General features: G+C 53.3%; 1 protein-coding gene across 1 annotated transcript in view; it reads right to left on the bottom strand.

The window, feature by feature from the left end:
* IQGAP3 (IQ motif containing GTPase activating protein 3) overlaps window positions 1-17,982 on the bottom strand; it is a 41,362-nt gene that overhangs the window by 11,016 nt on the left and 12,364 nt on the right. The window contains exons 11-29 of the mRNA XM_038383218.2: window positions 17,519-17,606; window positions 16,226-16,389; window positions 15,668-15,828; window positions 14,907-15,031; window positions 14,657-14,820; window positions 14,119-14,209; window positions 13,295-13,462; window positions 12,245-12,387; window positions 11,222-11,392; window positions 10,530-10,613; window positions 9,948-10,019; window positions 8,188-8,257; window positions 7,503-7,711; window positions 5,560-5,712; window positions 4,431-4,594; window positions 3,408-3,632; window positions 3,179-3,319; window positions 1,919-2,003; window positions 1,241-1,473 (exon numbers count right to left, since the gene is read on the bottom strand). Of these exons, the coding sequence (XP_038239146.1) occupies window positions 1,241-1,473; window positions 1,919-2,003; window positions 3,179-3,319; window positions 3,408-3,632; window positions 4,431-4,594; window positions 5,560-5,712; window positions 7,503-7,711; window positions 8,188-8,257; window positions 9,948-10,019; window positions 10,530-10,613; window positions 11,222-11,392; window positions 12,245-12,387; window positions 13,295-13,462; window positions 14,119-14,209; window positions 14,657-14,820; window positions 14,907-15,031; window positions 15,668-15,828; window positions 16,226-16,389; window positions 17,519-17,606 (2,711 nt within the window). The remainder of the gene's footprint in view (window positions 1-1,240; window positions 1,474-1,918; window positions 2,004-3,178; window positions 3,320-3,407; window positions 3,633-4,430; window positions 4,595-5,559; window positions 5,713-7,502; window positions 7,712-8,187; window positions 8,258-9,947; window positions 10,020-10,529; window positions 10,614-11,221; window positions 11,393-12,244; window positions 12,388-13,294; window positions 13,463-14,118; window positions 14,210-14,656; window positions 14,821-14,906; window positions 15,032-15,667; window positions 15,829-16,225; window positions 16,390-17,518; window positions 17,607-17,982) is intronic.

Below are 17,982 nucleotides of genomic sequence, written 5' to 3' on the forward strand. Positions count from 1 at the left end.
GGACGGGGGGGGGGGGAGGGAAAGAGTTGCATGGAATTTTGACAATCTTCAGAGACAGTTGAAATTGGACAGGATAGAGGAGGCATCATTGCAGTGGGATATTGGGGCTGCGTGCGTGCGTACTAAAATTTAGAGCTGACCTGGGATCAGACCAAGACCTTGTCTACACTAGGAATGGTTTCTTGCTTTCATTATACTGTTACATTACATGTACATATACATTATACTGCTATTCAAAGTGATACAACCCCCCTGCCTAGTGTGGCTACAGTTACCAGTATAAAGGAGCGTATACTGGATAGTCAGTCACCCAGGTTTGGGGAACTAACATAAGTTATGCTGATCTAAGTACAGCAGAACCTCAGAGTTACGACCACCAGAGTTACAAACTGACCAGTCAACCACACACCTTATTTGGTATTAAAAGGATACCATCAGGCAACAGCATAGACTCCAAAAAAGCAAACACCGTACAGTGCTGTGTTAAACAAACTACTAAAAAAAAATATAATAATAATAATAAAGGGGAAGCAGCATTTTTCCTCTGCACAGTAAAGTTGCAAAGCTGTACTAAGTCAATGTTTAGTTGTAAACTTTTGAAAGAGCACCCATTACGTTTTGTTCTGAGTTACAAACATTCCCTGAGGTTCTACTGTACAGTCATTTTGGAATAACAGAGTCCACACTATGGTTTTACTGGTGTAGCTAGATCAGTTGTTTTTAAAATCACTCCCCTAATTATGATTAATTACTTGTATTGTCAAAGTGCCTGGGAGCCTGTGCCATGGACCAGGACCCCACGGTTCTGCCTGCTGTAAAACACAGAACAAAGGGACAGTCCTGGCCAGTTTAAGTGTAGATCCTCTTTTCCACCCTGTCCCTAGCTATGAAGGGAGCTGCCCTCAAAACTCAATTAAGCTTTGATGTTACCCCTCCCCCCCTTTGCAGCAGCATTAGCAAAAGGAAGTCTGGCCTTGTGGTTGAGACCTTAGCCTGGAATTTAAGAGACCTGGATTCTGGTCCCAGCACTGCCACTGACTCCCTGCAGGAGACTCAGCAAGTCGCCTTGTCTCTCTGGACCTCAGTTTCTCCATTTGCAAAAGAGGGGTGAACAACACCTCATGTCAGTCTTGTTTGTTTCAATTATACTCTTTAGGAGATAGGAGCAGTCTCGCTACATGTACGTACAGTGCCTAGTGCAATGGGACTGTGGCTACAATCGCCACCGCATGGCACCAACCTGAACTTAGAGTGGGTTTCTTCCAGGTACTGGTTCACCACCCGCAGGTGGCGGTTTTCCCCCTCGAACATCTTATTGGCCGCCGCGTGCTGCAGGATCTTGGCAATGGAGCCCAGGTTGCGCCGGTGCTCAGGGTGCAGGGCCACGCCAGCAGAGATATCCACAATATCGAAGCCGTCTGGTGCCACCACGGCTGGGTTCATGAACCGGTAATAAAGCAGGTTCCCGACAATCTAGGGGGCAGCGAGCAGAAAAAGGGAAATATTACTACTGATGGTGCCTAGCTCTTACGTGGCTCTAGCCTTGTCTGGACGCTGCCTAAATCTTTGTTCCAGGCTATAACACACTGGTAGTTTACTGTACAGCTTTACAGTACGGGGCCCATGAAACACAGTTCAGGAGTTCTGATTGCAACCCACAGGGGGCAGCAGTGCCCATACACTAGCCAGCTCATTACACTAGGACTATCCCTCTTACACCGATGGGGAAATGGAAACACAGAGCAGGCATGTGACTTGGAATAACTGGAATCCAGATCCACTAGGCCACACTGCCTCTCTGATGGGATGCCAGTGGGGAGGGCAGGACGGCTATCCAATGCCTCTCCAGACTCGACGTTTAGAGGCAGCTAGCTGCAGCTGCTGTCACCTTGCCCAGCTCTCCGTGTCCTCTACGCACCTTGCAGATCTCTTCCTCACCGGCATCTGGGAATTTCTCAGCCAGGGATGTCTTTAGGACTTTGGCCACGTAGCGCATCCCGTAGCTAAGAGAAATCAGAGAAGAGGCTCATCACGTGGGCAGAGGTCAGCCAGCAGGCTTAGAGTCACATACGCCAAGGCCAGAGCCCGTTAATGATCATCTAGTCTGGCCTCCTACACAACCTCTCCCAATGGTTCCTGAATCCAGCCCGGGACAGCAGATCTATGGGAAAGAGATCCAGTCTTGAGATGCTGGGAGAAATCCACTGCATCCCTAGCCCAGTTGTTCTAATGGCCAATTACCCTCCCTATTAAAAATCTGCTTCTTATTCACTGTAAGCACGTTGGTGTCTTTGTTCTGTGTTTGTGCAGCACCTCGCACCGTGGAGTCCTGGGCCGTGACTGGGGCTCCCCGGCACTGCCACAAAAACAGTGACTTGGTACAAGTGATGTCTCCACTGCCAACAAAGCCCAAGCCAGGCTCGACTCTCCCTGGGCCAGACCTTGCCTAAATGACAGGGTAAGCTCTTTGGGGGTGTCTTCCTGTACGTAAGGCCAGTCTGTGGTGCCATATGCCACCCTGCGAGCCTCTCCAAGAGCTCTCAAAGCCCTCTGCTCTCTCTCAGATAATCTCCATGGCACCACTCTCCTGCGTAAGGAGGTGCGGAGTATTACGCAAAATATTATCCCCATTTTACAAATTGGAAGGGGAGGGAGGGAAACTGAGGCATGACTTGCCCAGGGTCAGGCAAGGAGGAAGCCCAGGTCTCTCAACTCCCAGTCCCACATTTTAACCGCTAGATCCCACTCCCTCTCCATTACTGGGATCTGAACTGCAGAAAGGAGAGTCGCACTCCAGGAAAGGCAAGAGAGTCAAAACAGACCCACACCCCACTTCTGCATCAGCGAGTAGACACCTGCAGCAGGAGACACCTCCCACAAGACTCGTTAGATGCGTTCTGCATTGAAAGCACCTTTGGCATTCATTAAACTAGCACGAAGTCCTGCCTGACCCCTCTCCTCTACAGGTCTGAGCGCTCCATGGAGGAAATTTGGGACTGTCATCCTTGCTTTACACATGGGGCATCTGAGGCTCAGAGCAGGGACATGACTCGCTCCAGGTCATACAGCAAGTCAGGGGCTGAGAGTAAAACCCAGATTTTTAGCTCCCAGCCCAGTACCCTTTCCATTAGGCCAGTCTGTCTCACCGACTATAACAGACAGGCCCAGGGCTACCTACGGAATTTTGTCCACGGAAGAGGTGATGGCAGAGAGGAACTTGTCTGTCACTGCCAGGAGGTTGCGGATAGAGATGTCCAGGCAACACTGAACCTCGGGGTGGCTCAGGGCCTGGTCGGGGCTAACATCATATGGGAGCTTGCTGTGGACAGAAGAAAGACATCCTTGTGTCAGCATGGGGCAAGCCAATGTGGCCTCTGGGGCAAGGCTCAGCGTGGGCCAGGCCTGACCTCTTTTGTCCGCTCTGAGACTCCAGCTGGTTGATCCAGGCCTTGTAGATGTCCACTGGGTTGGTGCGGATGCTAAGGGTTTTGTCCTGCAGAACCTCCTGTACTGGGCTGCCCAGGATCTGGCGCAAGGCGTTCTGCCCGCGGGCATTCCGATAAAAGCTCACCACCAGCCGGATCACGGTGGGGTTCCCTGTTAGGATGTCGCGGAGCTGGTCGACTTTGGACCTGGATAGGGGGCGGGGGGAGGGGGTGAGAAAGGACAAAATTCTGATCTGGGCTCGAAGGTGCAGCCAGCACAAATAAATAGCCACTGAAGACAAGCAGCGCCGTTATTGTGCCATAGGGATCTGCCGAGCTGTGGAATCAGCCTACCTCCTGCTACCACTGCCTACCTCCTGCATGTATAGATTAGTCCAAGGGGATGCTGGTGGCATAACAGCTCCTCCAGAAGGTGTCCATGCCCCCCAGAGAAGTCAGTGCTCAGACTCTAAAGGCCTGGCTGCACTAAACCCAGAGGTGGGATTGCAGCCTGTGTAGACACACCTGAGCTAACTTGGGCACCAAGAGCAGCAAAGCCACGGCCGCACGGGCTCCCTGCCTGAGCGCACACCCGAGATCTCAGGCCGGCTTGTGCAGCCATGGCTTTGCTGCTCTCGATGCCCAAGCGATGTAGGTTAAAGCCAGCTTGGGTCTATCTACACGTGCTGCAATCCCACGCCTGTTTGCAGGCAAGCCATCCCCTAAGGGGGATAAGCACCACAACCTGGTCAATAGGCGTTTGGACAGGAGCTAGCCCTACGTCCTTGCCCTGACTGCTGTGGAGCGTTCTGTTAACTCCCAAGCATCCACGTGTCTCAGAGCGTTCTAGGAATACCAGAGGCATCCAGCTGAGACGGTTTCATCTGAATGCAGGGAAGAGACAGATGGACAGCTCCTTAAGACAGACAGACGTTCAAGCCCTGGGATCAGGGCAGCCCTGGTCGGCCAAGGGAGGCCAAGACGGTATGTGCCCGTAGCATTTACCTGATCTCCTCCTGCAGGGCGGTTTTGAAGAGCTGAAGGAGCAGGTAGGCCTCTCGGGGATTGGACGCGTAGTTGTAGAGCGTGAAGACCACCGATTCCATGAACTTGGTCGACTTGTTCTGGGGCATCTGGAAAATCAGCTTAGCCAGGTACACAGGGTGGGTCTGTGGACAAAGGAGAGGTGTTAAAGAGGAGAGCTATCCTGAGGTCTGAAACAGTCAGCGTGGTCTGGTGACTACAGCCCTGGACTGGGAGACCTGGGTTCTCTTTGCAGCTCTGCCATTGATCTACTGGGTGACCTTGGGCAAGTCACTTCCCCTCTCTGTGCCCTCCCATCCTTTGTCTTGCTTGATTAGACAAAGCTCTTTGGAACAGGGACTGTCTCTTGCTGTGTTCACATGCAGGCTTAGGACAATGGGGCCCTGATCTGTTATGGCCTCTAGGTGCTACTGTAATACTAGATAACAAATTAACACCCATCGCAGGAAAACTAAATGAGCAGATCTCAGCGTCACAGCCCCCTGGGATGCAAGCATGCATCCCTGCGCCTGACTGGGGCAGGTGACAAAGCATCTTGTGGTGGCAACTCAGAGGTGGCGCTTCCTTTTAAGGAGGGAGCTGGCCCAGACTGAGAACGGAGCCCCAAGGTCAGAGGAAGGAGCTGGGGAGGGAGTCTGCACAGAGCGTAAGGCCAGAAGGGACTCTTGGATCAAGAGCCCCAGGTGCCAACAGTGCCCAGGTCCCTGCAACAGCAGGGAATTGATTCAGCGAGAGATGCTCAGGTGATCCCCGCCAGCAAACCGCACCCCACGTCTGCCTCAGCGAGAAGACGCTTGCACTAGGCACTGCCTCAGCTGGATGTGGCTTTAAGAAAGGCCAAGGCAACAGAATCCAGGCCTGGGCAGGGTTTCCATCTGATTGGACATCGACCTGTTGGTAACTCCCTGCCTGAAGATGGGATTGTGTGTGGACTCCCTGAGGCCACATGTGGTCCCTTCCTGGAGCGAAGCTGAGGAAACCAAGGCAGCAGACATGTGACCAGATGGGTGGGGTGGTGGGGATGCAGACTGTCCCCATCCCCCCGCTCCCCAGAAACAAATGGCCTCCCCAAAACCAGCAGCCAGCTCACCTGCAGCAGGTAGAAGAGGTGCTGATAGGCCTCCAGCTTCTGGCGCTTCTCCTTGCTGAGCGACTTGAGCCCCTTCTGTTTGTCGATGGCCATCAGGTTCGACAGCTGCTCTTTGTTCTTCTTCGTCAGCTTCTTGCAGTGGGAAACCACCTCCTGTCATGGGGCAGGCAAGCAGACAAGGGTGAGGTTAGCAGGAGCGCCTAGGTGATTTAGGAGCATCTGCCCCATTGATATAATTGAGACCGAGTGACTTGGGAGCACAAGTCTCACTGGACTTGCAATGGGAATTGTGCTCCTAAATCTTCTGGGAAAATTCCACCCCTTTGGCCCTTGGGATTCACACAGCTTTGCCATTTACATCCCCCATCAAACCACACCCACCAACTCCACATGCACAGCTAAGGCCTGGCTCGCTCTGCATGCTGTTGGCAGGCTCCCCATTCCCCAACAGGCCTCATGGAAATCAGCAAGGTGCTGCTGACCACAGGCAGCGAGATTTAGTGCATAGCGCAGGACTGGGAGTCAGGACACCTGGGTCTATTCCCAGCTCTGCCACTGGCCTGCTGGGTGACCTTGGGTGAGTCACTCTCCTGCCCTGTGCCTCAGTTTCCACACTGGTAAAAATAGGGATGTGATATTGACCTGCTTTGAAGAGCATGGATGAAAAGCGCCACAAAATAAAAATAAATACACAGCTCTTATACGTTGACCCAGCTCATCAGGGGCTGGATCCAAAGCCCCCTGAAACCAGGGGAAAGATTCCCGCTAACTTCAGTGGGTTCTGAATTAAGCCCTGTGACAGATATGGCAAAAACCTGGACAAATGTCACCGCATTAAGTTACGTCTTATTGAATTCAGGTTCGGTATCATTGTAGGGCAGGGATTGTCTGCAATTCCATGGGGGAAGGGAAACCCCAGCCCCCCAGGGACGGGGATGGGCGGTGTGATTAGGCAAAGTCCCCAAGGTTGTAACAGCTCCCAGGACGTGTCCCCGGCTGGAGAGGCTGGCATGTACTGGTTCACTCTGGGTTCTCTAGAGACCCAACAAAGAAAAACCCTGAGTTTGAACAGACTCAGGGCCTGCTTTCAGATCCAGCAAACGGATGGGACCTTCTGTCCAAGGGGGGCCCAGTCCTTCCTGGGAAGGGTTGAAAGGACTTAGCTTATTCACAGGGGTGGAGGTGGGGCTTGTTCTTAGCTGCCAGCTGTTACGAACTAGTGACCATAGGAAACCCCCTGGGTGGGGTTTGAAGGACTGACCACCAACCAGAGCGCTTACTGGTCCTCGGGTGATCTCTGGTCAGCTTATTAGCACACATGTAGGTTTTACTGTTTTTAATCTGTGTTTTCTAGGTCTTGCTTTCACCTGAAGAAGAAATCTGCTTACTTAGAAAGGGCTGGGTGACCACTTACCCCTCTGGGCAATTAGGCTGTTTATAGCCTCTGGGGAAAAAGCAAAGCAGGACTGCTTAAACAGTCTGACTTGCTAGGGAATACGCAGTATAATCAGAGAGCTGGAGTGTCTAGATACCCTGGTCAGGAGACAGATACCGATCTCTCCCTGAGAGGGGACAACTGGGGAGCCAGGTGCCGTTGGTAGAAAACAGAGGGGGAATACAGGTGCAGTTGCCCTGAACAGAGACAAGCCCGAAGGGCCAAACTCAGTTCTGGCATAAGCAGGCATAGCTCCATGCCTACCACAAGGGCTGGATTTGGAAGGAGGTTTTCCAGAGGCACAAACAGGCACATAAAAGGAGCCTAGGGGGATTAGGAACCCTAGTTTTAGTCCAATCCAGGGGAGTGATTCCAGAATCGCACTGGCGTAATAGAGAGCAGAGCCTGGCCCCTGAATGGGAAAGTAGCATTAGCGGAGAAAAAGCCTTGGGACAGCTGAGCTACTGCCCTGATTACCCCCCCACCCCCCAGCCCATGACCTCCTGACCTGCAGCGTGATCCTGTTCTTAACCAGAAGCCCGATTTTGATGTCCATGAGGTTAAGGTCGCTCTCCAGCTGCTGGTTGGAGCGGATCCTCTTCACCACCTCCTCCCGCAGCTTCAGCAGCTCCGACTCCTCCCAGAAGTCATGCTGGCTCTGCTCCAGCAGGTGGGCGAAGCGCCGGACAATGCTCAGTGGCGGGTCCCTGGCATGGACTAGCAGGGGACGGAAGGAAATCTCCCTTGAATGTGGTTAAATGGCTACTGAGGGCTTGTCACGCTCAGGGCCAGCATAAAGTGGCCTTAAAAAGTGGGTGGAAATGGGAACCAGGAATCCCCCCTGCACTGGACCTCTCCGGCCAGCATGAAGCTAGTGCAAGGGCTCTGCGCCTGCTCCCAGCATAGGCATGGATAGGGGATGAAGCCAGAGCATGCTGCTCTGTGGCTATTTGTTGATTTCAAGCTCCCTTAGGGAACACGGCCTGAAGTTAAAGCAGCCCTGAGGCTGCTCTACCTTACACCAAGGGGCTGGCATGGTCTCTGCACAGCACCAAACTTCTGGGACTGCAAAGGTGGCTTCAGCCCATACCCGAAGTGTAGGAATGGTAATGAGAAGGCAACATCCTTGCAATTAAAGGCACATCTGTATTAAAAAAAAAAAAAAAAAAAAACCTAGACAGACAGGCACTTACCCAACATCCTGTAATCCCCACGGGCCTTGTTAGCTCTCACAAAAGCTTGGATTTTAATTACAGCATTAGTCTGCCAAGACAAACAAAGAGGAAGAGGGATGTTTCCTACAGCGACCCTATGGCAGGCAGCAAGTGTAAAGAGAAAAAAAAAAAAATACCAGCCATGCAACCAGCGAACTGATTAGCTGGGGTGTCAGGCAGAGGGAGCATACTCATTGGGATCCCTCTAGACAGTGAGCTCCTAGGGCCTAGTCAGTCAGATGCCTGAGGAAATGGTTTGAGCATGGGGCAGGGAGTCAGGACTCCTGGCTTCTATTCCCAGATGTGAAGCTGTGTGTCGTTGAGCAAGTCATTGACCCCCCTCTGCCTCAGTTTCCCCTTCATCTGCGAAGTGGGTTTGCTCTCTTCCTGGCTCACAGGGGATTTGTGAGCGTTTATACGTTTGCAGAGTGCTTAGGGTAAAATATCCAAAAGCATCTAAGTCAACAGGAGTTAGGAGCCATGGTCACTTAGATGCTTTTGAAAATTTTAATCTGGGTCTTAGCGGCTGTTGCTTTCTTCCGGAGCTGCTACATTTGGCAACAGCCTAAATGAACTCCAGACACTCAGCTTCTCAATTTTCACAGACAAAAGACTTCCCTACCCCACACCCCTTTACCCCAAACTTTCAAAGCGGATTAGTGACCTTGGGTGCCACACCTGAGTGGTCTTAAAGGGGTCTGATTTGCAGAGGCAGAATGCTCGGTGTGATGTTCACAGCACACACACAGAAGTTAGATTAAAAACTTAAATCCTTTTGCTAGAAGGTTGCAATGGTTTCAACTTTATTTCTTAGAATTCAGAACACACACACAAGAACCCAAAAACAGAGAGAGAGAAAACAGACTGCTCCCTAAGGCAGCAAGGCACCGCTCACCCCACCTTGCTTTAAACTGGTTCTTTACCAGCTCTTCTGATCAAACACTTACTCAAGAACCCCCTAGTCTGCGAGCAGGGCCAGGAATGAGGGAACCACACAACCAAATGCACTCATGCAGCTTGCAATTCCCACACCATCCTCAATACAACACACTCAGTCCTGTCTGAAATATCAGCCTTCTTGAGGCGGCTCTCATCCGGCACCCAAGATCACTAGGCACTGACAGATGAGGGCCTTTGGACATGGACACATCCTCACTTTAAGTCCTTTTTCTGGAGACTTGTATATTTCAGGTGCATACTTACATAGAAATCTTGCAACCTAGGGGCGGATTCTTGCCCCCCACCTAGAAACACAGAGCTCCTCCCTCATCCCTGGGTCCTATGCTGGAACACCACACAGTTATTTTGCTGATTCACTTTAAGAGGGCTCCTCTTTGCTCCAGCGCAAGATACAAGAGGATTTGAGGGTTTCCCTCAGGCAGAGGAAGAAGAGGGTCAAAGGACTCTCAGGGCATGTTTACACTTCGAGCTGGGGGTGTAAACACAGTTGCGCTAGCTCTCTGCAGGCTCGCTTGCTAAAAATAGCACGTAGCCACAGTAGCATGGGCGAGGCATCTTGAGTCCATACCTAGCATCTCTGATAGGCACACGCTTGGGATGGCTGGCCTGCCCGCCATCACAGGTGTCTATTTTTAAGCACGTTAGCTCGAGTAAGTCTCCTTGAGCTGGGGATCACCACCCTCTCCCAGTGTGGACATACCCTCAGTCCATCTGCAAGAGGCTCTTTTCATAGCCTCTGGGGTTACATTTTCACTTGCACTCACGGATCAGCCACTCACGTTCTTCCTGAAGTAGTGCAGTCGTTCCCGGTACCTTTTACGAGCTCGCCACATCCTCACATAGGCCTGGATCTGAGAGGAGGAAACAGAAGAGAAGAGACGGATTTGGCCATTTTAACTGGACACAGGAAGCCTTGGAGGGTATTCTCAGAGACAACTATTTGATCCATTTCCACGTAGGCTCCCTTATTCCCTCTACACAGCACTAGGAGGCGCTGGGCTCCAGCGGGTATCTTTTCTGATCACAGATAATGCCAAGATTTTTGACAACCGTGGCGCTCTCGGCAAGAATTTTGGGTGTCACCCACCTAGTGTCAACATCCAGTTTGGGAAGCTCTGTCCTGCCTCCCTAAGTCTCCCCCTGCAATTAGATGCAGTGACTTAGAACAGAAGTGAATAATGTATTCTTGTTGCTGTGAAACAGCTGCTACATTCCACCCCAGAGGTGGCTGCATCACCACTGGGATCCCCAGATTTAGATGGGAAAAATAGCTGACAATAGGATGTTGTTGCTACTAGAAAACAGAGGGGCAGGGCGGGGTAGGGGGGCTGGGATTATGGAAGCAGATAAGGCTCCAGTACCTTTATCACAGCATCTCTGGTTTTTTGCAAGTACTGTAATCTTTGCAGGTAAGCGCTGCGCTGTCTGTATCCTCTCCAGCATGACTGGATACACCAAAAAAAAAAAAAAAAAAAAAAATATCACACACAGCAATGAACTACAGCATGACATTTCTGGGGTGACCCAAGGCACCAGCTTACAGCGTGGGAGGGTCTGGTCTGTGCTCACAAGAGGAAATCCTCACACCTCTGCCAGCTGCTGGCAGCACAAGCTGCCCTAGGGAGGCTGCAGATCACTCCCACAACCTCTACTCCTCAGCTCATCCTGCCTAGGTTAGTCCTCAGAGCCTACGAAACCAGGGCTGCAAGCCCCTAAAGAGAGAGGCCTTCAGCTGTCACCATTGCATTGTTGATTCTGCTTGTACGTTCCATCCTTCCCCCTACCCTGGGTGTGTCTTCTCAGATGGCAAGCTCTTTGAGGCAAGGACTGGCTAGAACTCTGTACAGCACCTAGCACACAGGTCCCCCGTTCTTGTCTGGACCCTACCATAATAGACAGGATGAATAATAAAGGTGTTCTTCTCGCTGTAAATAGGGGGTAATACGGGAAGTGGTCAGGATGCCTGTACAACGCCCTGAAGACCCAGTGCTATAGAAATGATGCCGTGCACATCAGCGTGTGATGGGCTCAGCAGTTTGACAGCGCTCCTCACTTGGATTTTGATAACAGCTGGTAACTGCTCCTGCAACAGATGTCTGCGGGCCACGAATTCCTGGCGCACAAGGTAGCCCCTCATGCGGGCCTGCAGCCTCACGACGAATCCAGCGTTGGATTCCCAGAGGCGTTCCCGGTCGTGGGCCGCGGTCACGCCCGTGATTGTCGACTGAAGAGATAGGACACAAAGATCAGTTCAGGAAGACTTTGTATATGTCAGACACACGTACACCATCTACCAATGAGAAGGGAACACCCCCAGCTGGGTCAGCAGCTGGAATTGAACTCAAGCCACCTGGACCTAAAAAGCACAATCCGCTGCTGTTTTGATGTGAAGAACAAAATCCAATCAGCTCAGAGGTAGGGACAGACTCAGAAGCTTCTTACATGGTTGAGCCAACGCAGGGAGACAGAACCACACTTTGCCAGTGCGTTACACCCAAAAGCATATATGCTAGCAGGATTCTGAGACAGAATTGGATAATCCTGCGGCAGGAGAGCGCATAAAAATATCCCTTGGCTTTTGGAAGCCCTAGAAACCCTCATGCTTCAGGGCATGAGATCATCTCTAACGGGGTCAGGAGGAAACATTTCCCTACGGCTATCCTGTAGCAGTGGGATTCTTGCACCTTCCTCTGAAGCAGCTGGTACCGCTGCTGGAGATAGGTCACTGGATGGACCCCCGAAGCTCATCCAGTTTGGCAACTCCCATAAGCCGGATGTTTAAGAGCTGGGATTGTTGCTTCCAGTGATATGACCCAATCTCTCTTGCAAGCCTCTGGGCAGAACGAGAGGGCTGGAGAACTAATGGCTTTGTTAACATCTCTGAAGCGCTCCGACATGTCCCAGTGGGACAACAGGCTAGAACCATAGATGCAGCCAGAGCATTTAACACACAGCGCGTTAGCCTGGATGCCTCACATATCAACATCCAGGGCCCGGCAGCAGCAAGCCAGACTCTTCAGCAATACTTCAGCAAAACACGATGGCTTTGATAACAGCCCCAGCAACTGCCCTTCACCTGGATTTCCTCCCAGCTGAGGTGGGTGGAGTTAAGAACACAGTCACGCGGCCGCTCCCAGCTGCCTTCGAAGCTCTGCAAGCTGAAGTAATACACGCTGCCGTCTTTCAGCTGGTGTCGGACCCAGTGGTGTTTAGCGTTCCCTGAGCGTTGCCATTGGGACAGGATTAGGGGAAGGAGAGCGTTAATAGACACACACACACACACACACACACACACACACACACACACACACGGCAAGAAGAGAGGCAACTGCAGGGTTAAACTGATCCAGCAACAAAATGGATTTCTATGGCCTCCGATCAGGTTTTGAAACCAAGGCTCAGCTGACGGAACATTTAGGCAGCTCCTATAGCCCTGTCCTCAGTTTCAGAGTTCGGCTTTCAACTCCCTGCTCTCCCCACATACATCCAGAGCAAGAGCCTTTTCCCTCACATTAGATGTCCTTCCTATAACAAGTATCTGTCAGCCCCCTCTCTGGTTTTGACACCTGGCTTGTCCTATTTCTCCCCTTGCAGTCACCCATCTTTCTCCTCCTCCATGAGCAGGAGCTGAGGCGCAGAGAGACTCACCCAGAGTCGGTGGCAAAGCTGGGTCTCCCAAATCCCAAGCTAGGGCCCCAACCACTAGGCCATCCCCCTTGTTCAGCCAGGGGAAGCCTTGACTTCCCCACAACTGGCCATAGTGGCCAATGGTCCAGCTAGCCCAGGACACTGTGTCTCACAGTAGCTGGTACCAGAGCATATGGGGGAGTGTACAAAACAGGGCAGCAAGCGAGACCACCCCGTCTTCCCCTCTCAGCTGACGACAGTCAGAGCTTTAGGGCTGGCCAGTCTTTCCTGTGGGATGTGTGGAAATTGGGGGTTATTGACCTGGATTGCAGTAGCCCCACAGGGTCCCAGTTACGGACTAGGACCCATGGCGCTGCACGGACACAGAATGCTCCCTGCCCCAGAGAGCTATGGATGGTAGAGGTTAACCGACGCTAGCAGCTGGAGACGCAGCCCCGCCCCTGCGGTTTTCAAGGTCAGAGGAGTTGGGGCCTTTTACCTGCTTGTCTCTTGGCAGCCAGGAAGGCGGCGAGCAGGGCCTGGTAGGCCCCTGCACATTCTGCCACGATGCCATGCAGGGAGACATCCGGGTTCCGCAGCACGCGTGCCGTCTGAGCCGGCTTCCCTTCTTTTATGGCCTGGTTGATGGCTGCAATACCTAGAGCCACTATGGGAAGAGAGGAGGGAAGGCAGGGGTTAGGAAAGGAAGAGGGTGCATTCATCCACACCCCTGCAGTGAGCACAGCTTGGTCCATGCCTGCCTGGAAGGAGATCACCATGGACAGTGGTCTCCAAGCTTCCAACAGGGGGTTCCTGCTTCATCAGAAGCCCAGGTCACCTTTGCAACAGCCATTCCCAGTGGGTAGTTAGCAGCCGGTTGCAAGAAGCTTTGGAGATGGAGATTAAATCCTTTGCGCCCCTGGGGAATGTGGATTCCAGACGGTACAGAGTACAGGTTTCTAGGGGCTGCTCCGAGTCAGATTGCAATTGGAGGATCGGGGGAGAAGCAAGGAGTCTTGGAAGCATCGCGACCAGCACAGCGTTCAGTTGTGTTCACTGCTGTGGCTTATGGGACAGCATCCCAGAACTCCCGTGCCTCGCTCATCTTGCGAGGCCTACCCTGATCTCTGGGGCCGGCACCTTGGGACCTCAGATGAGTGTCTCTCGCAACCCCTGGAGAGTCAGGGAGGGTGGAAAACAAGCATCACAGGGCTAGAAAGTCTCTCCCCATCCTGCATCTCTTGGCATGCGGAGGAATAACGGAAGAGGGCCGGGTTGCAGCTCCAGCTTGAACCTGCTCCAAGTTCGCTTCCAAGCCCTTACTTCTCTTAGCTGCCTCGGTGTCCCGATTGGCCTGGGAAACCCCTCGCTGGATCTCCTCCCACCAGAGAGCTGCTCCATCATCTCCGGTCACCTAAGAGACGGGAGGCAAAAAGTGATGAGCTAGGGAATCTTTACAAAACCACACACAGAGGCCATGCTTCCATCAGGGAGATGCAGCCACCTCTGGGGAAGGGGCGGCTGGCAAAACAGCATTTAACGGAGCAGAAGGAATTTGGATTAAAAGCCCCAGGGCTCTTCTGGAAAGTGCAATGGGATCTTTTGGAACCAGGCGGAACAAGACGCAGGCAAGAGCCTGGAGAGAAAAAAAGGCAGAAATTCCCCATGTTGCACTGTGGCTTTGGGCTTCTAACCCAGGGCAAAAGGCCACAGCCTTGGAATGACAGACACGAGGGACGGGGTAGAACTAATAAGCTGGATTGTTCTCTGCCACACACTGGTTTTAATGTGTCCCAGGCAACAGCCTTTCCACCAGCCCGACAAGCTGCTGCTCTCTGTAGCGCAAAGACGACTGGCCTACCTGGGCTTTCTGCCTTAGCGCGGCGGTCAGCACATCGTGGTAACGCCTCGCTCCCGGGAGAGTCACGGCAGAGAGCCCGGCAGAGGGCAATAGCAGAGCAGTAAGAGTCTTCTCCGGGTCGTTCTGCGCCAGCGCCTCGTTGATCAGTCTGATGGTGAGGATCTCTGTGCCGGGGAGAACAAAGACAGACGGTGAGTTAGAGCTCACTGCAGCTCACGGAGCCCAACGCTCAGGTATAAAAGCCACTTACGATCGTTTTCTTCTCGCACTGCTGAGTTGGCGCTGTTCACGCAGGCCTGGATGTCGTTCCAGTTCAGGAACGCAACCTCAGCTTTCCCAGATTGGCGTTTCAGTTTCAACAAGTAGTCAAAATAGCTGAAAGGAAAAAAGACAGAGCCATTCCTTAGCCCATGACTGAAAGGTCCCGCCTCCAAGGGCTGAAAAACGCCGTCAGAAAACTTCAAAACGCCCGGCCACAGGAGGCAGTCTCTTGTTTTCCAAATGGGGAAACTGAGGCACAGAGCAGTGACAGTCATGCGGTGAGCCAATAAAAGAGCTAAGAATGGAACCCACGAGTTCTGACTCTTAGTCCCAGCTTTGGCCACACAGACCAGCATCCCTCCTGCCACAGGCAGGAAAAGAACTCAGGAGTCCTGACTTCCATATGCAAATTCACCGCTAACTTTCTTAACGCAAGACCAACATTGGTTTCTCCCCCAGGCAGGAAGCTGGGTCCAAGCGGTGGCTCCTGCAGGCTGCTGGGGAGATCTGCAGCCAGCCCCTGATGACATCTGGTAACAGAACCAGGTTACAGACAGAGTTTAACCCTTCAGATTGTGGGTTTCTGTAGGTCCTGTTTCACAGCCTCAGAAGTCTCCCCACCTCACAACTTTCAGGGGCCTGGCTCTGTTATTTTCAAATGCCACAAAGCCTTTTAACTCATTCACAGCCAAGTCACTCCACTGGAATTGGTACAAGGGGCATTGTTCCCACCAAAATCCAGCCAATTACCGCTGTACGTTTGCGTCCTCGATATCGGACAGGCCCAGGGCAGGGCTGACCAGGCTACTCCAGAATCCAGAGACATCCCCAGCTTCCAGCGCCCGGTTGATCAGTGCCACGGCCGAGAGCATCTCCACTGCAACGTACAGTTCCTCCTGCCCCAACTCACCCTGCAGAAACCGCGAGGGGGAGCGGGAAAGGAAATGACAGACACACACAACAATGATCCTTTTCTGTCCCCCAATCCCTACAGTACCCAACATGAATCAATTTACAGTGGGAGAAACTGAGGCACAGAGAGACTTGTCCCATGCTCTCTGTAGCAGAGACTGAACCCAGATCTCCAGAGCACCAGTCCAGTGCTTTGGGCACCCGAGCAACCCCCAGCCCATGCCGCAAAGCAAAGAGAGTCGCACGAAGAGGTCAGACAGCGATTCCCCAGCAGGGACTGCAGTCTGGGAAGAGCATGCCTGCGAAGGGTGGCCCCCAGGACAGCAGCAAAGAGCTGACTGTCTGAGAGCCTTTGAGGCCTCTCCTCCTCCCCAGCAGACGCTGCCCTCTCCTCACCTGTGGATGGTGTCGCTGTAGCAGGGACAGCTCACACTGGTACAGCTGGGCAGCGAAGGGAAAGGCCTCGGGCAGCTGGGCCTCAGGGCTCATCAATTCTCGCGCCGTCTCCGTCGCCTCCCCCCGGCGTATTGAAGCGTTGATGCGGCTCACGGCCTGCCTCCCTGCGTGCCAGTGGGGCAGACGAGATCGGGGCAAATTAACTGGGGGCGGAGGGGGGGGGGAAGTGTGTGGAACTTGGGGCTTGTTGAGTTCTTGCCGCTCAAGCGGCCTCGCTGCAAAAATAACACTCCAGCTGTGCGGAGCGACTGCATCCCAGCTGCACGGCTAGCTCCAGCTTCAACCCACCCTGACAGGCCTGCTATCGTAGCCCCACTGAACTCGAGCTAGAGAGCTGTGTGTATGGACGGGAGCTGGGTTAGGGGCAGCACTGCTATGATCCCACCAGTGAAGACGCAGGTCTCCTGCGGCCCCAGCTCTGGGCTACTGAGGAATTGCCCTGCCCGGTTCCATTCAGCAGCGATAATCGTGGGGTGTTGAATTTTGGATGACGGGGGCATCTGATGGCGGAGATCTGGGGCCAGGGCTCGGCCCAGGCTGCCTGAATTCTGCTCGCTACATTGGGCTTTGCAACCCAGACACCATGTGCTCCATGCTGACGGTCAGTTAACTCTTCCAGACCACACGCATTTTGACCAGCTCGCCTGCTATGTGGGGGACTCGGCAGGCGCGATGCCCTTTGCCCAGGCACGGGACTGGCCCTAGCTGCTCTTTGCTGCCTTGGCAACAGTGTGGCATTGCAGGGCAGGTGGAGGATGCGTCCATTGGGCCAGGCAAAGTCCCCCCCAAGCAGGGACACAAGTCAGGGATGGCCCAAGCCCCAGCAGCTCCCAGAGGTGCTGCAAGCTACCTCCCTTCTACCTACCAGCTGGCGCATGCCCTATCCCTAGAGTGGCCTGGGCATAGCCAGATGCCAAGCATGATGTTCAGACCCTCTCCAGCTGGGGCACTGAGACAGGAGAGAGCGAGCAAATGCAGCAAGTGAACAGAGATAGGGAGTCCCTGCAGGACAGGCGTCTCTCAACGATTCATTGGCCCCTCTGGCGAGGCGGCCAACAAAGGTGCCAGTTACAGGGGGTTTGTGGCGTGGGTCACTAGGAACTGGAGCAAGGCCCAGATGCATTAGGCAGAGGCCAAGAAGCCTAGATCTGGCCTCAGATTTATAGTGACCCTGGCTGCCCCAACTCGGTACCAGTCCCCTTCACTGCATGGGGGGGACTTGGCATGACTTACTGGCATGCTCCTGATCTCCCTTCTCATTGGCTGCGTAGACCCCTGCCTGCACCTCCTCCTGCTCCAGCAGGTCCACATAGCCCAGCTCCTGCAAGGAGGAAAGCAGCAGGAGCTCACACACAGGGGGACCGGCCCAGCCAGCCTGCTCCCCTCCCAGGGCCACGCCTGCCATCCCTCCGAGGGAAGTCGCTCACATGCAGTCCGGCTGCAGCGTTTCCTGAATGTCCACGTGTCACTGAAAGCCTTTAGAGCATGGGGCTTTCACTTGATCCAGACCTGACCCCGCAAAGGGTGTCTGGACTCGTAGGGCCTGATCCCATAGCACCGCAAGCTGCTGGCCAGAGGGACATTACTGAGCTTTGGCAAAGTGGATCAGCAGTATAAGCCTGTCTCCTCAGGAGGGGTCTCTACATCCCCACCCAGTTCCTATCCCTGCAATATTCCTCCCCTCTCTGGTATGAGGG

This window comes from Dermochelys coriacea, chromosome 24 (assembly GCF_009764565.3).
Source record: "Dermochelys coriacea isolate rDerCor1 chromosome 24, rDerCor1.pri.v4, whole genome shotgun sequence".
Lineage (NCBI taxonomy): Eukaryota > Metazoa > Chordata > Testudines > Dermochelyidae > Dermochelys > Dermochelys coriacea.